This window comes from Amphiura filiformis, chromosome 9 (genome assembly GCF_039555335.1).
Source record: "Amphiura filiformis chromosome 9, Afil_fr2py, whole genome shotgun sequence".
NCBI lineage: Eukaryota > Metazoa > Echinodermata > Ophiuroidea > Amphilepidida > Amphiuridae > Amphiura > Amphiura filiformis.
The window spans coordinates 38,845,178-38,866,692 of NC_092636.1; the positions used below are offsets into that span (position 1 = coordinate 38,845,178).

At 35.5% G+C, this 21,515-nt stretch overlaps 1 protein-coding gene across 2 annotated transcripts in view; it reads left to right on the forward strand.

Moving 5' to 3' along the window:
• LOC140160969 (gamma-aminobutyric acid receptor subunit alpha-2-like) overlaps positions 1-21,515 on the forward strand; it is a 255,302-nt gene that overhangs the window by 121,937 nt on the left and 111,850 nt on the right. For both annotated transcript variants that reach the window (XM_072184325.1, XM_072184326.1), the window contains exons 3-4: positions 6,974-7,041; positions 11,082-11,302. In XM_072184325.1, coding sequence (XP_072040426.1) covers positions 6,974-7,041; positions 11,082-11,302 — 289 coding nt within the window. The remainder of the gene's footprint in view (positions 1-6,973; positions 7,042-11,081; positions 11,303-21,515) is intronic.

A 21,515-nucleotide genomic window follows, 5' to 3' on the forward strand; every position in this document is an offset into this window, starting at 1 on the left:
CATCATTGGTGTTCATATAATATCGACTATTAGCTAATGTCAAGTGTGTGCCTCGTCATTGGTGTACTACAGTGACAATGGATCAATAGTAGTAGAATTATGTTATGTATTAAATGTCGACAAAGAGGCAATAAAACGAAACCTCAGATTATATACCTTATTATGTTGTTATATTCACTCCGTTGCTAAAAGATTGAAGTCAGATAAAAGATGTCACATAAATTCAATTTTCCCCAATTCTTCAGAATGCGATCATTTTAGTATAAAAACTGAAAAACCGAAAAATATTTATTAAAAAAATGGCTAATATGTCAATTTTATTACTTTCTCCACATCCATGACATCAGAAGCACTTCTCAGATTTATTAAAGTTGAAACTTGTCCTCATAGTATCAGAAAACGTGACGTTTTAAGACTACTTGAAAGTCGATTCACAAATTGAATATCGAGCTCTCGATCAACCAATCGTCTTCTAAACCTCTACAAAGGCTTCAAATATCTGCACTTCTCACTCACATAAAAATGTCACCGTCTTCCCCAGGTGCCGTAATTTGTGATTTGTGCATTTTGTTTTTGTCCTTATTAAATTTACAATTCCGTCAAGTTGTTCATTTTAATAGGGTACTATGGTGTCAAGCATGTCATCATTTGTCGCTTTGAATTTTTCATTCGAAATAATAAATTCTGCTAAATATAGGTCTAGCTTGAACATCATTTATTGCGCTATAAACGTAATTTTGAAATCATGATATAGGTTCACTTAAATTATACGGCTGATTTAACTTTCTGCTGTGAAAATTATACCTCAACAACCTCGTCCAACATCTTACAGAAAACAAGGACCCGACATGAAAATATGCAAATCCAATAGGCACGACTGGTAAAGATCCACGCTGTCTTCCTAACACCTTCATAAAACATTACATGACAATATGCACCCACCGTTCTCTCTGGATAATCTCTAGCCAATTGGACTACCGTAGCATGGTTTCTGACAATACGACACGCGAATTTTAAGACACAATGATACATCCATTGCTTAGTTTTGAATTCCCTGGTATACACAATTTGCAATGTGTAGGCTATATATTATTTATTCGCGTTCGCACAACGGACATAACGCAGCGCGTGTAACTCGTACGCAGGTACATAAAGGAAATTGTCTATTGTAAAGCGTCCGTAATTATTATCACAAAGTTACAACCACAATGTAACAAGTTGGTGTTTAAGAGTACCAAACATTAGGATTCTTAATAATGGTGGCTCATGTAAATAAGCAATATTAACATCCGTACTTGAACTATTTTTGCCATCAGCGAGAACAATAAATGTATTTTTCATTTGTTTCAATGCGTTGTAAGAAACTGCTATTTTTAAAGTCCCTGAACATAATTGCTTCACTAAAGATATTTTCTGTTTCTCCAGCAATAATATAAAGCAAGATTGGTAATCCAAGAATGGTAGACACTCCATCAAAGATTGGCTAATTTACTCCAATTCATGTAACATTTTGGCAACTTGCATATGTGACCAATTATTGCGTGGGTAGTTGAATGGGGTAACGATATAATTTTTCTTCCATCCAGTTCTTGTAGGTTGCCCAGAGAGCTTCTCCCACTTCCACTAGTTATATATTCTGTAGGCCCCTATAACATTTAAAACTGAACTGCAATTATTATCTGTTCAACAAATTACAGTGTGCAATTTTGCCAAAATCGAACTGTCCTTTTGAACTGTATATAACGAATGAAATATTGTAAATACTGTCAGTGTTTAATAATTTAGATACATTTCAACGCCTAACACCTAACACTGATTAACCCTACAAAACCCATCTCTCATCACCTTAGGGTCTTGAGTCGCCCCTACGTGATACAGATCATTCTGGAACCAAACCTTTGAAGTGTGTTTGGTTACATGGAAATGTGAAGTGTTTCGAGTCTTACACACACTTAGAAAAGCACAATTGTAAAAAGATTTATCATTAAGCCATGTAACCCGAGCCTAAATTAGAACCTTACTTTTCATCGAGTATTGGTAAAACAACACGCATTTACAATCAATGGTTGTCGCACGTTAGCAAAATACTAGCTTTTATTCATCAATCTTTCTTTTTCAAGTGTTCAGACATTGTAATCTATTTAAGTACTCAACATAATTCAGAGTTTTAAAATATTAAGCCTGATTTTACAGTTAAAAGATTTTAACATTACTACATGTATGTTCAAATATTGAATGATCAACGCGAAGTAGCAAGCTATGTTTGGTTGCAAACTATTAATACTAAAGTCAAAACTGTGTAGTAGAATGTAATCAATGTTTTAGGTGTGATTGCAACATCAATTAATTAACCTATTAACTCGAATATCTTGCGATACCAATATCTTAGACAAAAAACGTTATTTTGGTGCAGCAAGAAGAAGAAGAATGTCTGTGTATAAAATGTCGAGGTTGGGATTAATTTAGGTGGATTTCATGAAATTGAACGGCACGTGCTTTAACGTGTCTCAGGACTGAATTCGCGTAAAGCGGTAACACATTAGCCCTAAAAGGTGTCGAATTAGATAAGCATATTTACTAACATGAATGCATTGATTTTAATAACACATTTTCCACCATACGTTGTCAGCAACACTTAAAGAATTAGGGTGAATCAACCAAGTCAAAGTAAAATAGGTATCGAATGTTGGCTTCATCACCAATGTAGTTAATGAAGTTTATCTTATATTATTTGCTTTCCAAAATATCTTTTTTTTTTCATTTATTAAATCAATACAACTTATTATATTTATATGATTTAAACGCTCCAAGCAGGTGATTCCAAAATGACATATTTCAACACAAAGATGTTCTATGTTTCATCATTGGTGTTCATATAATATCGACTATTAGCTAATGTCAAGTGTGTGCCTCGTCATTGGCGTACACTAGTGACAATGGATCAATATTAGTAGAATTGTGTTATGTATTAAATGTCGACAAAGAGGCAATAAAACGAAACCTCAGATTATATGCCTTATATGTTGTAATAAAATAAGATGCCATTATGTCATATAATTATTCCCCGATTCATCAGAATGCGATCATTTTAGTATAAGTGAAAATAAGCGAAATGAATTTATAAAATTTATACAACAAAATGGCCAATATGTCAATTTCATCAATCTCTCTTCCATGTTTCTGAGATCAGAAGTACACCTCAGATTTATTAAACTTGTCCTCATAGTATCAGAAAGCGTGATGTTTTAAGGGATGAGTCTATAGGAATAACGACCAAACAAAGAAATTCTTGTTTAAGCCGTAATATTGTAGTCTTTCAACCCTTTCACAACCTCAGCTGTGTAACTTACAAAAATTCCCGCTAAAATGTGATTCTTTTAATTTTAGAAAATACATTAATAATCGCATTGGACTTTTCGTACTGATCGTACTATAAGTGACCACCAGCCTATAATGTTCTAATCACACTATAGACTGGGATTACATGTGACGTCATTGCCAGGCAATTGGTCTCTATTGTTCCTTGTCCGGAAATATGCCCACGCAGTCAGGGACCGTGCTTTTAAAACTCCCGCCAGATCACAATAAGGCCATTGAACTGCGTAGTAGCCATACGTACTCATTGAAGTATAACGGTAGCACGTTCCCTTACCGACTCATTATTAATGTGTGGAAAGGGGTCAGGGACGGCATTCTGATCATTCTATTCCTTTCTTTTGAGATCAATAGATAAAAGAAAGGCCTTGAACACAGGTGCCGAGTTGTAGATAATATTTAATCATCAAAGCTGATGGCATAAGAAATTTCGAGGAGGCAGCGCTTATTATTTCTTGTAAACACAATCTAATGTGGTACTCACTACATGTAGAAGGTCGGGCGGGTCTGCAAATTAGTGCATGAAGCTAGTAAAGATATAGCTTTATGTTCAGTTTAATCAATTAAAATACTATGGCTGGATATCAAAAAATCGCGAGGCATTAAGTATTAATTTTATATTATTATGACAAAATCCAGTCCCTTCTCAATTGAATAGGCTCCGAGATTAGACTTTCCTTTCCAAAAATAAATTATATGGCCTAGAGGACATGATATAGGCCTAATCTAAACCCATATTCGGTATCCAGAAACCTTCACAGTCTGAGCGGCGCTTGCGCTGCACTCGCATCGCATTATTAAACTAGACAAAGTTCGCTAAACTGAGGCCTGCTTCAATTGCCAACCTTTATCGAGGGGCGAGTTTGAGGTTTCATAGTCATCTATTACCTATACCATTTTTCACCCCGATGTGGCAGTGATGTCAACGCGTTGTGAACAGCTGTTTCGGTCGCGCATCTATGCGGTGTCTTTAAGCGCGTGCGTATGTACACCAGCGCCATCGAACTCCAGCGAGTGATGCTGCACCTAATAAAATTCGTTTCATATCTCTTTCCCGCCATGAGTGTCGCAAAATACATCATCTCCCCGGGGAGTACAGAGTTATGTTCATTGCATTCTGGAAAACGGACATTTCGGCTGGTGCCTTCATCACAAAAAAGGAATCCCCGATCATCATGATAATGGCCCGCGATCACGAACACCCGGCAAGCGGCAGAGCGTTTCAACCAATGACAAGTCTTGATTGTGTCCGTTTGTCTGCAATGCGCGTGCGCCACGCCGCTCATTGCAACCGGCATGGTAGTATGAAACCAGCACAGAGGAGTAAGATATCTTACTCCTCTGTGGAAACCAGCTTTATACTGACGTGACCCCGGATGTGACGTCACTGTCACATCAGGGTGAAATAGTCTCGGTACCAGCCGGTTTGTGCTCCTCCGTCACCGTTAGTGACGGAGGAGCACAAACCGGCTGGTACCAAGACTAGGTGAAATGGTATTGAACAACGCAAACCAGCCAAATTTGTCATAAGTTTGAATAGCCATTAGAACAACCGTGAATATAGTGTCAGAAAGTCTTACACATCTTAGTATAACCTTGTCGTTAACGTGATACTGAATGCAGCGCCATATTTGGAATATATTCGTACACGGTGTGGGCAAATAGTTGCTCAAATGTAGGCTAAGTAGGCCTAAATCATGAAAATCGCTTAATCGGAATAATACTAACCAGTAACGGACACCGAGACAGCACTACGTTTGAAGTTTGAGGTAAGTAAAGCTTTTCCTTGTTATAAAAAACAAGGAAAAGGCAGTCATTTTTATCTCAACGCGATATTTTAAAAAAGTACATTTTGAGAGGGCCTACGCTGGTTCTTTTGATTCTAGTGTAAAATCTGTTCATCACATGTAGTCCGATTTGGTATCTATGGTCTCATCAAAGTCTTGAGAACTCTTTTTGATGTTATGTTGGTTAACAAAAACGATACTGTTAAAAATAGCGGTATTTATGCAAGCGACGTATCTATTGTGTAAAATGCATTGAAAATTGTCGGCTAAAGAGGGCATAAATTAAAATCGCGAAGAGTAATAGCAACAATAACTATCTACATTCCAAGCGGAAACGCTTTTCAAAAAACATACCACCTTTTTCGGGCAATCGCTGAAACCGAAATATGAAATTCCAGGCCATCTGTAAAAAAGTGCGTGAGCAGAAATGACCATGAACTTGGGTCACCGAAACAAATGTTTATATTGGTGTCAGGCCTATCATAGTGATACAACAATTAGCCCCCAATAGTGGCTTTCATTTGAACCGTTATTTGTTAAACTGCGATTTTTACTTTTTGAGAAATCAATGAATGTATCAACAAACTTTTCGAAAGTCGATTTAAAATGGCATAACCCGTTAAGACTACTTGAAACTCGATTCACAAATTGAATATCGAGCTCTTGATCAACCAATCGTCTTCTAAACCTCTACAAAGGCTTCAATTGTCTGCACTTCTCACTTCCATAAAATGTCACCGTCTTCTCCAGATGCCGTAATTTGTGATTTGTGCATTTTGTTTTTTCCTTATTAAATTTACAATTCCGTTTTATAAGTTGTTCACTTTAATGTGGTTAAATGGTGTCAAGCATGCAGTAATTTGTCGCTTTGAATTTTCCATCCGAAATGATAAATTCTGCTAAATACAGGTCTAGCTTGAACATCTTTTATGGCGCTATGAACGTATTTTTTTAACATCATGTATAGGTTTGCCTGAATTATATGGTTGATTTAGCGTTATGCTACGCAAATTATACCTTAACAACATCGTCCACCATCCTGCAGAAAACTAGGACCCATGTAATACATATACCCTAGTTTGAAAAATCAAAATTAAAAAAAAAAAAAATGCACACATTGAATTTGTTGATACTTATTCGCTGTAGAAGTGCGTAATAAATCGGATTAACTGCCGTAGCAATAGATGAATACAAGTTTGACTATATCGCCCTACACTACAAGCAGGTTGCACTTATCACATGACTGTCTGCATAGATTGAATACAATACCGCTCTTTTCAAAGATACTAATCTTACAGGTGCGAGTGATCAGCATGATATGGTTCATTGCATAGTACCGCGTGAACGTTGCAGTGCAGGGCGATATAGTCAAAAATATATTGCTATAGTAGTTAGTCCGATTACTATGTCACTTCTAAGCGAATTGTTGTTGTTCTTGTTATGATGGTGGTGATGGTGGTGATACTAATATACTGTTGGAGGTGATCGGTGTGTGTTGATGTTGTTGTTAGGGTTGATGCTCTAGGAGTTTGTTGTGTTACTGTATTTTTTGTCCATTTTTCTTTTATGTGAAGGCATATCTTGGTATTAACAGCATGAACTAAAATCTGGCAGAGACTTCTGACAGGTTTGTGTCTGGCTATTAACCTCCTTGCTGAAATTGGTCCGAGGTTTGACAACAGGGATATCAGGGGGACATATGTTATAGGATCATAGGATCTTTGATTCATTCCCCGTACCGTATTACCTGAACTAATTTTAGTTCAATTATTCCATGCTAAGAAAATGTTTTGATTCTTTGGTCATTTCAGGTCCGCCCACCGAAGTAGTAGCTGATATTTTCGCGTTGAGTATTGGGCCCATCATTGAAGTAGATATGGTGAGTGAATTATTTTGTTTTATGGCTAGCAGACGAGACGTAAAGTGGAGATAAAATCTGTCAACCAGAAACAAGACTTCAACATAATGTATTATTCAAAAAGTAATGAACTAAACAGAGTGCTTATAAGCGGCACCGTATCATTTATGTGACATGGCTGACTAAATGAGTTACTTATCGGAAAGTTTATCAAAGATATTACCATAGATTATCTAGAGTACAATAACATTTGTTTTATGGCGCTATAATGCTACGTCATTCTTGTTTCAGTTTTCAAAGTTGCTTAGTTAATGCGACTTTCAAAATAAATATTGAACTTAACAATCACATGTCCCTATCATAGGAATGAAGCAGATGTCATTTTAGGTGTTGACATTTCTTGATACCGTAGAATTCCGTCTACAAGCATATATGCCTCTAAACGAGGGTTGGGTTTTTTTGACAATAATAATATTGTTCTTACAATAATAATATTGTGTTTGGCCCTATATCAATAATATAGTTGTTCAAACAAATAATGTTTTTATGGAGAGTGTCTGCCTCTCCCCTCTCTCTCTCTCTCGTCAAAAAACACTCGTTTAGAGGCATATATGCTTGTAGACAATGTTTTACGGTATATCGATTGCCTGGCAAACATAAAATTGACTTCTTGTTAGGGATAATCCCCTCCAAGCTAATGGCAATAAGGAGATGGGTGATTACTAAATGATTGAATTTACAACTATATGTACATGAGAAGCATTAAGGGTACACGATGTATTGTTGTTCGAAGCAGCCAAAAATCGATTTACATTATCTAAATCAATATATATATATATATCATTGAAAAATAACGCTTTGATGTTTTGCAAAAGTTCATTCTACAAATCATATACTTTGAAAACTTGCTTGATTCGAGTTATGTACGTTTTACAAAAGTGTTGTTGTTTAAGCCTTCTTTACAACAGAACTCAAGAACCACAGGACCTACAAAAGTATATCGGTGATATTTGAATTCTTCTACACACTCGCTATGAAATGATCAATGCAATTTTTGCCAAAGCTCACTACCATTCGCAGTGAACTACCAAATCGCAACAGTTTAAAATAGTTGCTAACCTTAATTCATTAATAATCAGATCTCTCTCCATGTGAGGGAACTCGACCAACGGTTGTAAGGTATCATGGTGGCCATAGTGATTGTGAAACACTTCTAAAGCTTTTGGAAGTTTAATACCAAGGCAGTAAACAATAACGCAAACACATAGCCTTATAACATGTTTTAAACACCACTCGATTCTAAAGGTTTAAACGCATACATGTTTGATATAAACAAGGTGTTAAGAAAAGAAGTATCCAATGGAACACTTCTGTTTATTTACCGCAATGTTTACGTTGCGATTAAATTATAAATCCACTTAGTTTTGTCCATAGCGTCAGGGACAAAAATTACTGGCAAGAGGGCTTGCTTATCTGTTTATTATTTTGTTTATTACCACCATCAACAGCTGGTGACGAGAAATCTGGCTCAAATTGACCAATGACATCCACGAAAGGTCAAGATGCCATTCTGTCTAGTCCGTGTAGAACCTCACACCGACAGTTTGTCTATATTTTTGGCTATGTGTGGCATGCTAATATCGTCACTTATACTGTTCCTCTATGATGTATAGCACTAGCAATGGATTAATGTGACTTTCAATGGATGGTCTATACAGATTGTCCTATACAATCTCCCTGAGGGCCAGGATTGTGAAATGGAGACATCTACTGGCCATCGGAAAATTGATCCAAGTTTGCCAATGTCAAGTGGACATGAATAACAACACGATTTTTTGTTAATGACCATATATCCCGTAATCCTTTGCAAATCAAACCAAAAACTACGTCATGAATGACAATGCGCAGTCTTGACGCTAGTGTGCATCTCTTAACGCACACCAATGTGCGTTGCGTTTCTGTTGTGTGACGCAGTTTTGAAAAGTAGTGGTGACGTGAATGTGCGAACTGGGATTGATGATGAAGTCTCAGTTTCATTGTAAATTTTTTCTGGGAACAACAGAAACGGTGAACTTGTGCAAGATATCTCGCTATAAGTTCTACGATAACTCTAATTCGTATGTGTCTTCCCATCTTTTCAAAAAAGAAACTTTCTAAATCTAACAATTCTAAACATACCCCTGCACTTAAATATATTAGTTTCAAGCAGTTATGCATACTTGTATCTGAAAAACTGAACATTACACGGTCATTTACAAGGCAAATGTCTCTTTAACATCCTTTGAGATGTCGCCTTATACCTGAATATTGAAAACGCACATAATAATTACACTCCTTAAGCATCAATACATTTGATCAAATCGTTGGCGAGGTTTCCTGTTAACGTGTATCCAATACCTCCTGGTTAATTTTCTAGCGTTTCTCCCTGTCTGGGTTTTGGACATAATCTATTGTTAAGGACATGATTCTAACATAAAGAGTGGTATTCTCTGGGTAGTTACTTCAGATTTTACGACGCGCTTTACAATAAAGTGTTAAGATGCAGAAAATAATCAACGGTTACATGTGTCAGGTTAAACGTTTGACAAAGTACAGGCTGCATTAACAAGAAAAATACAGAACTAATTTTTGGAATCAAAAAATGTTATCTATATAGTTTAGCCAAATGAAACATAGCTGTATATTAATTCTTTAGTTAATTCTAACTGGCAATAATAGTTTTGTAATTTGAGAGGAAATGGGCCAAAAACCGGCAATTTTGCATGATTTCTTACAATTGCAATCCCAAAATTCATGGACTTAACACAAGTCTATAGAATTTAAAATTTGAAGTATAGACTACGAATTTGCTCATAAAGTTTTTTTATGTTAAAGAGCATATCTATTGCAAAACCAAGTTTAACTCCATTCGAAGAGAATGATTATTACATTACAAGTTGACACTCGTTGCAATTTTTGTATTCGTATTTCTCCTGAAAAAAGAGAAATTGTGTTGGTAAAATGCTGGCTCGTACGGACAACCCCGTTCGAAGCAAAATTGATTTCCAATGCAGACTGATGACGTATAGTATATGAAGAGTAGTCTCCTCCGCAGCCAGTTTGGTTACGCGTAACCAAACTGGCTGTGTAGGACACTATATGTTCACGAGCAGTACATACACCTGAGACTAGTATTCAGGTATACTAGTCTCAGACATACACATTAGCTCTCGGAGAGCTCTTTTGATGTTCATTAGTGTATTGTAATGCGCAACCATGTACCACGAGAAATTGGGAATGGACAACAAAAGGTTAGTTCCCGTACCATAGAAATTGGTTATTTGCATAATAAATACATTATTGAAATGTCATGCTCAAGTCCTAAGCTCGTACTGTGAAATTGATCTAAATTATTTTTTATATTTTTTAGTCCAAGTATTTCGCATCATGTTGATATACATATGAATTCTAATATCATAATTTACTAATTTATATTAAAGAAGCGGCCTGATTTTATCCGTATGTGTAAAAACCAATAAATTTGTAATACTTGATTCAGAGTTTTTTCTGATAACAAAAACAGTATACGCTCTGTGCATTGAGAGTGTTGACAGTCCATTTTCTCAAAGCTGGCAATAATCATATCATGACATCACTGTAGTGTCTAGGTCAAATCTGTCTCGTTCGAATGAACTCACCGCTTATAGTTGGTTTTTGCAGAATATCAATTTTATTCAACTTATTTTCTCAAAAAAGGGAGTCATTTTCGTTGCCCTTATAATATTAGCTTACCAATGATATGATGTTGTTCGAGCAATATATATACCCTTTAATATTAATAATCGGTTATAAAGATATTATAATATATGTTTTCTAAAAATAAGAATGCAAAACCTGAAATTAGTCGTAGTACAAGTCTTTGGTCTTGATTATCACAACATAAGACAAACGCCCTACAAACGTATGTTTTGGGGCCTTATTTATCCCGACACACCCATTTTCTTCCACAAACACAAATACCTCTAATCTGTATAATTAATGTGGTTATTAATTTGAGACATTCTTTTTTTTTTTCATTTCAGGAATTCAAAATCGATGTATTTTTCAGACAGAGGTGGCAGGACAAGAGACTCCAATATGAGGGCAACATGGACCAACTTCGTCTCAGCACGATTATGTTGAAAGATGTTTGGTATCCGGACACATATTTTTTGAATGGTAAAAGCTCCAAGCGACACGTAATAACAACTCCGAATGCAATGTTCAGAGTAGAACGGGATGGGAGTGTGTTATACACACAACGGTAGGTATACTGCAATAATTTGAATGGATTCATTTGTATTTCCCCCAATTTTTCCTCCCTCACCCCCATCATCAAAATAGCCATATTTTGGGCGTGCGTGGCCTTATTTTGTGCGACAATTGTCATATTTTGGACAAAATATCGTCAGATTGCGCGAAAATTGTTCATTTGTAGGTTAATTCCCCAATATTTGCATCCCCAATAAAATTCACATGACCCATTACCCCCCGAAAAAAAATTATCCGTCAGTGAAAGTTTTTCATACTTAACTATTGCGCTGACGGTTCTTTTCTTCACTTTTATTATGTTTAAAAAAAAAGAGGCAACGCCCATGCTAAAACAAGTATTTAAACAAATAAACAAAGGACATACACGCAAGAAATATAATAGTTGTAACCAAGGAGGTTATATAAACATGAAGAGACAATATAGATTACGTAACGCATTATTCCTTTGATGCCGATTTGATTTGCCGACAGGCTATTCATAAAAGTGGTGCCATTGCATTGAACAAATTTATTAATTTGATACCCCCAACCCGACAGCATATTAACGCTTTATACGGCAGGGGAGTATGAAAAAGAGACCACATCAAAGTCATGTACCATTGTTATTACACAGCCCAATGCTTGAGCTGCAGAGTGCTTGAGTTGCCTCAATTTTGTTGCACACAAACTTTCCATATGTAATTTCAAGGCGGCACCCAAAGTGGTTTGTGCGGCTAATTTGAATGAAATAAATGAACGCGCTATTATATGACCTGACGATACAACTCGATACGCCCACACACTGTATGAATACAAACACCTAATAATAAAGTCACCTAATTTGACAACTAAAGGCGTCGATCGCATGACTTCATGAATAATAATTAGGCAACATTTTCCAATAATGTCAGCGCTCAAATCGGACACAGTAGATGAATAAAAGCTTCAGTGCATTGGTTGCAACTGCAACAGACTCTTATATATATATATATCACTAGATCATACAAAGATTCTTATCATTTGATTGACTAATTACTATTGATTATGTTGGCTATTTTTAGCGTCACCTGCAAAAAGACTATTGCAATCCGCGAAAGCACAATAGGCCCATAGAGTGAAGCGCTACAGATAGTAAAGCCTCGTTGAATAGAACAGTTCATATTTCACCTCATTTTATCAAATATTCATAATTTATTTCCAAATTGAGGGTAGAATAATGAAAGAGAACATGGACCTTTTCCGATTTTATTATTTCTGAATTGTAAGTATATAAAAGTATATATTTTTGGAATGGAAACAAGTCAAGAAATTAAACAAAAATGTTCGGTTTTTTTTTGTGACAACATACAAAAAAAATCAGTCCGAAGTGAAAAAATAAGGGAAGGCTTTTTTTATTTTTGGAAATTTCTCTTGTTTTTTGAAATATTGAGAAAAACATGTGCAAAAAGCAATTTTGTCACTCTAGTCAGCCAAAAACTGTACATATAAATGGTGTATATTTTTGTTTAAAACAAATATTTTGAAAGTGTGAAAACCTTCAATAGACTTTGATGTGCTTTAAACAATAGTGGCAAAAAATGTGCCTTTTGCTTGCATATTTTACGAGTTATCTTGTCACAAAGAATCGTGCAATCGTGTCAAAAGTGACATATGAGAAATTAAGGTTACATGTAGTAAAAAAACGTCAAAATTATGCACAAAACGTCCTTATACTTTAAAACGGTAAGACTTTTACGCTTGCGAAAGCTTTATCTGGTGCATGGTCTTTATTTTCATCACCAATGAATCCAAAATTATATGCTTTTAGTGCGCCAAAATCCAAAATAATTTAAAAGTCAGAATGGCATTTCAAATACAATTCTTTTTTACACACGTTTGCTGGCGTTAACGACATACCGAATGCGACTTGACTGCGTTGGACATACACGCAGGTTTGCGCCTCGTCACGCAACGTGAATCGCGCGCGTAATCAAAATATTCGAATTCGCGCATTTACTTCAGGTATCTAGAGCCATGTACTTTTTAGAGTTGGGAAGAGTGAAATAATATTTTTTTAAATCAAGAAGAAATGAAAAGAAATATTAAAAAGTTGTATTTTATCAGTTTCAAATGAAAGAATACATCTCAGTAATGACAAGTATCAAGAAATCTCAAATTTAGGCGTGGACGAATGTATCTCCCCTTATTCTGCCCTTAAGCCTGAACTTTTTAAAATGTGTTATTTTATGGCGCCTTCGAACAAGCAAACAAGCAAGTCATCAGCTGGAACAGAAAATAAGGCAGGATATTTCAAGCTGAAAGTATTCTGGGAGCATTCCAGTCTCTTAGTATAGAAACACGCGCCGAAAGTCATAGTCACGTGATCACACAAATTTAGTTTCCCACATACAGTCGGTTAGGTTTCAATGTTATTATGCCATAGTACTCGAAGGCATGTACACCACTCAAGGGGCTCAGTGCGTCATCATTCAATTTAAGCACCATTTGGTAAGGCAAACTGCCCAATCCTTATAATCATCGATTGCAGATTTTGAGAATGTAAGATTGCACGTGCCTAAACTCCATGTGTGCATCTATGAACTTTGACGCTGGGCATGCGTATATTAGTGTGTTGACAATATAAACGGTTAGTCTCTTCAACACTCTCTTTCATAATTCGCATGGATATAGTTTGCTCTGTAAGCATTGGAGCAGAACAAATTACGCCTTTTTTAACAGGCAACGCTTGGCAGAGAATCATTGAGGCAGGGGCCGTGCTCAGTTGAGTTTACCCAAAGACCTATTCGATAAGATTTCTTCAGGGCTTTAATATACCGCAGAGCGGTTTAAATTTCACTAGCAATTATGTCGTAGAATGTTATGAGCATATTGTCACATCAAATGGTAATTGTTTTCACTTTTTAACAGCATTCTCTTCTCACATTTCGGCAACAATATCTCACTTTGTCACGAGATAATGCGTCTGCACTTTTTTACTAGAGCTGAATAAATGCATTATAAACATGTCCCAGGACACGTGGCCTACATATTATTATTTTGTGAGACGCGCGATTTTCACTGGTGGCCATTTAAATATCCCAAGTCGATGAATTCCCTAACAAGCCGTATTTTGACAGGAAACAAGTGGCCCATTGTCACAGTTTCTTCTCTTGCACTATTATAACCTGTTTACCTAATCAATCTATACTTCAATTTAAAGTACAAGCGGAACGGCATGCTTAAAGTGACACTGCAAGGTCAGCCATGTTTAGTATGTTTAAACGATTTTACAGATATGCGTATGTGTGTATGACAGTTTAAATTTCCCGGTAAAAGAGAATCACCTTTCCTCTGCTTACCGATTGGTAGTTGCAGGCGTTCTGTAAAGGTCCTGTCTGTGGTCCGTCTATATCTTGAAGCAAATCAAACCTGCTTGTTTACAAAACCACAGATTTGTTAAACACATTTACATTTGATACCACATCCACTTAGTAGGTAAACACTTCACAAGATTTATAAGTATTAAACATATTAAGCTTCCATTTATCTTTTATTTACAATACCTGTACTATAGTTTTGAAGAAAAAAAATAAGATCCGAGTAGTAACTTTTCATTTAGTTGATCTCCAAACAAAATTCCAACAATTTCAACTTTTTAAACAAACTGCCTTATGAGTGAAGTGAATAAACAACCATTATGCAACGCAAACATCGCTTTCAACTATTTTCAAGGTCACATCATGCTTTTTATCGGTTGAAACGTCGGTAAACAAATGCATATAACATAATCGATTAAAACTCTTTCACTATCTTGTAAGATTGATAGTGTTTTGATTTCCCCTAGGCTGAGGACTATAATGACTGGTACAATTATACGTATAACCATTGATAAAAAAAATATCATTGCCAACGTGGAATTCCAGTATCGAATATGATTTTTAATGAAGCCTACATATAAAATCAAACATCAGAATGTTTAATGGGCCTTAATTCAAAGATTGCAACATATGCAATTATTATTATTCAAGTTTATATATTATAATTAATTAGTGTGAAGGATATTTAAATATATATATTATAAAGATTGATACTAAGGTGGAAAGGATACATAGGATGAAGAGACCTACGAATTACATTCACCTGGAAATACTTTCCAACAAGCAACACCAATTCCAACTTGAACTATAGATTCTCTATACTAGGAGATACAGAACCACTTGATCAACAGAATGAGCGAGTGCAACCATTACTATTATATTATTGAGAGACGCTAGCAAATAGGCAGGAAAAACAGTCAACAACACATGCTCATAGAGGAGAAAAGTGCTCATGCCCTTCAGATATCAACAGCCAATCAGATAGAATACACAGATATAAAACAATACGTAAGTTGTAAAGGCAGCAGAAGAGGAAATGAAAAGCAAAAAAACAATCAACAGAAAAATGTGGTTCTATATTCGTTCATGCTTGCATCATCACGAATTCTAGGGTTGGTTTTAAGGTTTAGGGTTAGAGTTTAGAGTTAGGGTTGGGTTAGGAATATAAAACAATTTGTGATGCTTACGTGAAGGTAAGACCAAGTATGCAAATGCCATCACTGAAAACAAAAGATGGATTAGTGGCTACAGACAAGGTAAAGGTCACAGAAACCATCAAAGAATTCTATAGAGAACTCTATAACAATGATAAGCCTCATAGAGGCGAAAAGTGCTCATGCCCTTCAGATATCAACAACCAAGCAGATAGAATACACAGATATAAAACAATACGTAAGATGAAAAGGCAGCAGAAGAGGAAATGAAAAGCAACAAAAACAATCAACAGAAAAATGTGGTTCTATATACCTTCATGCTTGCATCATCACGAATTCTAGGGTTGGTTTTAGGGTTTAGGGTTAGAGTTTAGAGTTAAGGTTAGCGTTAGGGTTGGGTTAGGAATATAAAAACATTTGTGATGCTTACGTGAAGGTAAGACCAAGAATGCAAAATGCCATCACTGAAAACAAAAGATGGATTAGTGGCTACAAACAAGGTAAAGGTCACAGAAACCATCAAAGAATTCTATAGAGAACTCTATAACACTGATAAGCCAGATTGGAAACAAAATGATGATTGGAGTCGAATGGCAGAGATTGTGAAATGCTAACAAAAAATGTTAAATAAGATCCTTTAATTGAATCAAGTCATTATACTGTTTGGGGAAGACCATAGAGGTAGTTGACAGCTGCAAAAAAATATACATGGGCAAAACATCTCTCTGGAAAATGAAACAGCAGGTGAAGTGAATAGGAGAATTCAGTAGGCTTGGCTGAAATTGATCAAACTCAGCTGGCTTCATATTTCGTGATGAGGATCTCCCACTCAATAATTCTTTAATTCCGTGCTGTCCTGTGGGCTAAGACTTGAGTAAGAGGTTGAAGAATAAGCTGCGAGTCACGAAAATGGCAATGAATAGGGAATTGATTGTGTTACAAGAAGGGGACGGATTAGTAACCAAGATTTGACGAATGAAACAAAGGGGAGATATCATACAGGAAATACGAACAACGAAAACAAAAACATGGGACATGGGCTGGCCACCTATGTAGACAATATGATAGATGGACTCACAAACAAACAGATTGGACCATAGAATACATGTTAGAAGGAGGGACATGTAATGTAGACGGTGGGTGGATATATGGCATTTAAAGGATTTGAAGCGTTATGTGGAGGAGGACAGGACAGGGTAGAGTGAAATGGGATTATTGATGGAGAGATATTCTTTCTAGATATAGATAGATTATAATTATTGTGCCATGCTGCTTTTATTTATTAGGCCGTATTATATTATGTATAGCATTATGTGCCTTAGCTAAAAACACTTTTAATATACCACAATAAACGGTGGGTAATACAATTCAGTTAATTGCGGTGATTCAGAAAGTTGAATTCGGCTCTTCTAATTCCCCTTAGGATTCTAACACACCGAATTCAACCCATTGCAATTGCTGTGGAATTTTCACAGCTACTCATTTTATTGAGAATAGAAATTATAAGGACATTATTGTTCACTTGGGAACAACTTTCCAGTCTGCGTGATACACTCTTAAGATAACATCAAACTTAGGGTCATTGGCCAGGAGAGAAAGAGAGAGAGAAAGAGGAGATTTACTGGTAACTGGCAACGAGTTATAGATAACATCAATAACATCAATTACTTGTCCTGAGATCAATTGGACAGCATCTTATCAAGACAGCAACCGGTTACAGGGACAATATGAATTTATTTATTCTATTATTTTCATTTTTATTTTGTGTGTTGAAAAACACATTAGTCTCGAGTGATTCGTTTGTATAGATGTGATGCAATAATATTGGAAACAGACAAGATATAATATTAATACTTAGTAGAGTTGATATAGATATCAGTACTTAGAACAATTGATACAGATATCAGTACTTATTACAATTGATACAGATATCAGTACTTAGTACAATTGATACAGATATCAATAATTAGAATAATTAGTACAATTGATACAGATATCAGTACTTAGTACAATCGATACAGATATCAATAATTAAAATAATTAGTACAATTGATACAGATATCAGTACAATTGATACAGATGTCAGTACTTAGTACAATGATACAGATATCAGTACTTAGTACAGTTGATACAGGTATCAGTACTTAGTACAATTGATACAGGTATCAGTACTTAGTACAATTTATACAGATATCAGTACTTAGTACAATGATACAGATATCAGTACTTAGTACAATTGATACAGGTATCAGTACTTAGTACAATTGATACAGACATCAGTACTTAGTACAATGATATAGATATCAGTACTTCGTACAATGATACAGATATCAGTACTTAGTACAATTGATACAGGTATCAGTACTTAGTACAATGGATACATATACATTTGACGTCAGAAGTCAACTCATCTTTACTTAAGAGTACTATTTGGGATTCTGGATTAATTCTAACCTATTTCTTTCATTTTATTACACATTTTGCTTAAACAAATTGTTGCGTTACTCGTTTCCTATATGTTACTAACAGCCTCCAACTAGCAGCATTTTATTTTAATAACGAGATTGTTCCATACGCAGCACGTGGACCGTACGTTTTTACGTACGTTAATACGGTGTTAAATATTGCTAGTCTCGGTTCCAAACTGGATTGTGCTCATTCGTTACCAAGAGAAGAAGGCGGCTGGAACAAAGACTATAATATCTGATCTAGGTCGATAGAGGGCATAGCGATTGAATAAATAATGGTTTCCGCGGGCTACCGAGTCTCTGCCTAATTCAAACAGCATTGAATTTTTTGTGCTCCCCAAATATTATAGTTGCCCAAAAACATTATATTTTGGTAGATTAAGGATCACTATATCCATATATCATGACTTTACTTTCAAAATGAGACTTTTTCGTCCTGAAAATTAGGCGCGTTGCATGAACTTTGACATGTCGTAAAATCAGCATATTTCTACGTAACACCTGCGTTTTATACGACGTTGGAATCCAAAATGTGAAATCGCAATGTCATTTTTTATATGCAAAGTATCACACACATTTCAATGGGCAATCTCTGCGTATGGACATCGTGTATAAATTTAGTCAATTTTTAACACATCGCAATGTAATGATTGTTACAAACAAACAAAATCAAAATAATAATTAGACTTTCCTTCGCATGTTCATTATCCTTGACTGTCTTTAATATATTGTGAAATGAACAAATTTTGTACATTTTCAACGATGTATCTGTGTTGATTTCGCACGTGGAAAATCTTCTAGACTGGTTAAATACGTGACCTCGCTTCGATACAGGAGAGTGGTTTTGAATAGATCAAAGTCCGATACTTACGTATATTGAAATCGCAATCTCTCTAATAACTTTAAATCAACTTTGCATGAAATGTTCTCCAAATATCGCAGTGACATTGGCATGTGTTCCAATAAGTTAGCATTTATGAAGTTATCCAAAATATTAATATATATTGTAGCAATTACTTTTCCATACCAAAATAATAAAGAAACCTATTTTTTTCTTGATTTTATTACATTTAAAGTAACTTGATCACAACACAATAAAAAAGCGTCTATAATATTATACGCTTTGCGATAAAGCAAGTAAATATCAAAAATATAAATCTTTAAAAAATGCTTATTAAAAAGTTATTACTAAAAATCGAAGGATATCCTGTTTTGAAACGCAGGAAATTTCTTAAAATTTGAAATTTAAAATTAATTAGATCAGAAAGTAGGAGACATTTTGAAAAATTGGTATCGAAATAAGAACTGCAACAGGTGAGATTGATGGGTGATATCCTAGCCCATAGATAGCTGTATTAGATGCTCCATCTATCTAAATTAACCAGCTGGAATTCTGTCCTTATTGAATCTCTTTTTATAATATAAATTCTTGGAAGAAGTTTAATGATCTCGATAATTGGGTCGAATATATACGATTTGTGTATCATCATTTATATATATCATAATTGAAAACAAAGTAGAGTTGACTGTTTATTATTTCTAGCCTGCGAGTCTCTTCATGCATGCCCACCGTAGCAAAACTCTTTCGCTATAAGAACTATGTTGTTTTCAAAGAATATACAATATAGCGTGGTGGGCCAATAAAAGCCGGAGTAAATATTGTCTAAACCTTTTCTAACAGAGTAAGCCTAAATCAAATTTTCAGTTTAAACAAAGCCATCGGCTTCAAAATTGATTTTAACCAAAATTTGGCCTAATTTTACTAGTTTGTGACGCCCACATCATAACATTCCACAAGAATACCATTTAGGCCATTGACCGATCATATTCCATCATGTATGGTCGCCATGTTTACGGAAGAATGGTGGAATAAAGCTTTTACAAATGAAGACCTGAGCGCAAGAAGACCGTAAGTCCACTTGGCCCTCAACATGATACACTAAAGTTACGTATAGTTTCTTAGGGTTTTATAATGTTTAATACATGTTCCAGGGTGAAAACATCATGAAAGGTTGTGAAAGATTTGTTTTGGCCCCTGAACATGTATAAAACATTCCCAAATTATACGAAACTATACGCAACTTTAGTGTATACATGTTGAGGGGCCAAGTGGACTTAAGGTCTTCTTGCGCTCACGTCTTCAAATAGTTCCTCTTCTAATAGCAGTTAAGTTAGTTAAATCGATAAGGTGTTCGACTATGGTATGGTGCGAGAGCTTGCGGGTTCGAATCCTATAGGTAGTTAAGGGGGTACTACACCCCTGTGGTAAATTTGTGACTATTTTTGTATTTTTCTCAAAAACTAATAACACACTGGTAACAAAAGTTATGTATATTATTGGGGCAAGGAATCCAATTACTACACTGAAATTTCAGTGATTCAAGACAAGCAGTTCAGTATATATGATAGGAAATGAGGTACATCCTAGCGGTACCTCATTTCTTATCATAAATAACGTACCGTTTACCTTGAGTCACTGAAATTCCAGTGTAGTAACTGGATTCCTTGCCCCTATAATATACATAACTTTTGTTACCAGTGTGTTATTAGTTTTTGAGAAAAGTGCAAAAATAGTCACAAATTTATCGAAGGGTGTAGTACCCCCTTAAATGCGTTCTTGTGGAGAAATTCAGTTAGCTTGAAATTCCCTTGGCGAACTGAACTGAAGTTAAGAAGAATTGTCTCGTTATAGCCCGTACGAATGTCTGGGGCGTGCAATCCTGAACTGCAATATACCTGAATTGTTGCTGAATGGTTTGATGATATTGGTTGCAGTGGACAGCGACAATGTACACTGCGCTGAGGCTTGTGGATCAAAGTCTGGGCGTTGTGCCTGAAATTTGGTTCTCATTTCCATGCATCGCTAAGGTCTAGTTAGTGTTATCTTATTAAAGATTTGACGAAGCACCATTTATTTCAGAAGGATACTACCGTATATACCAACACGTATAAATGTCATAATGAATTATAATATATTGATGTTCTTACTTTCACAACTACCTTTGTTAAAAAGTGTAAGAGGATAAGAGTCTACAAGAGGTAAAACTTGTTTGATGATATTCACTTTTATATTGTTCACAACCACGCAACCCTCAATTCGATCTGATAACATATGCTTTCACAACAGGCAACATTTATTTTTGTGTGTACATGAATATTTGTACACGATTTTATTACTACACATGTTACACTTAAAACAGAAATGAGGGCTGCCATTTGCCAAAGGTTATGTATTTGTTATTATTTAC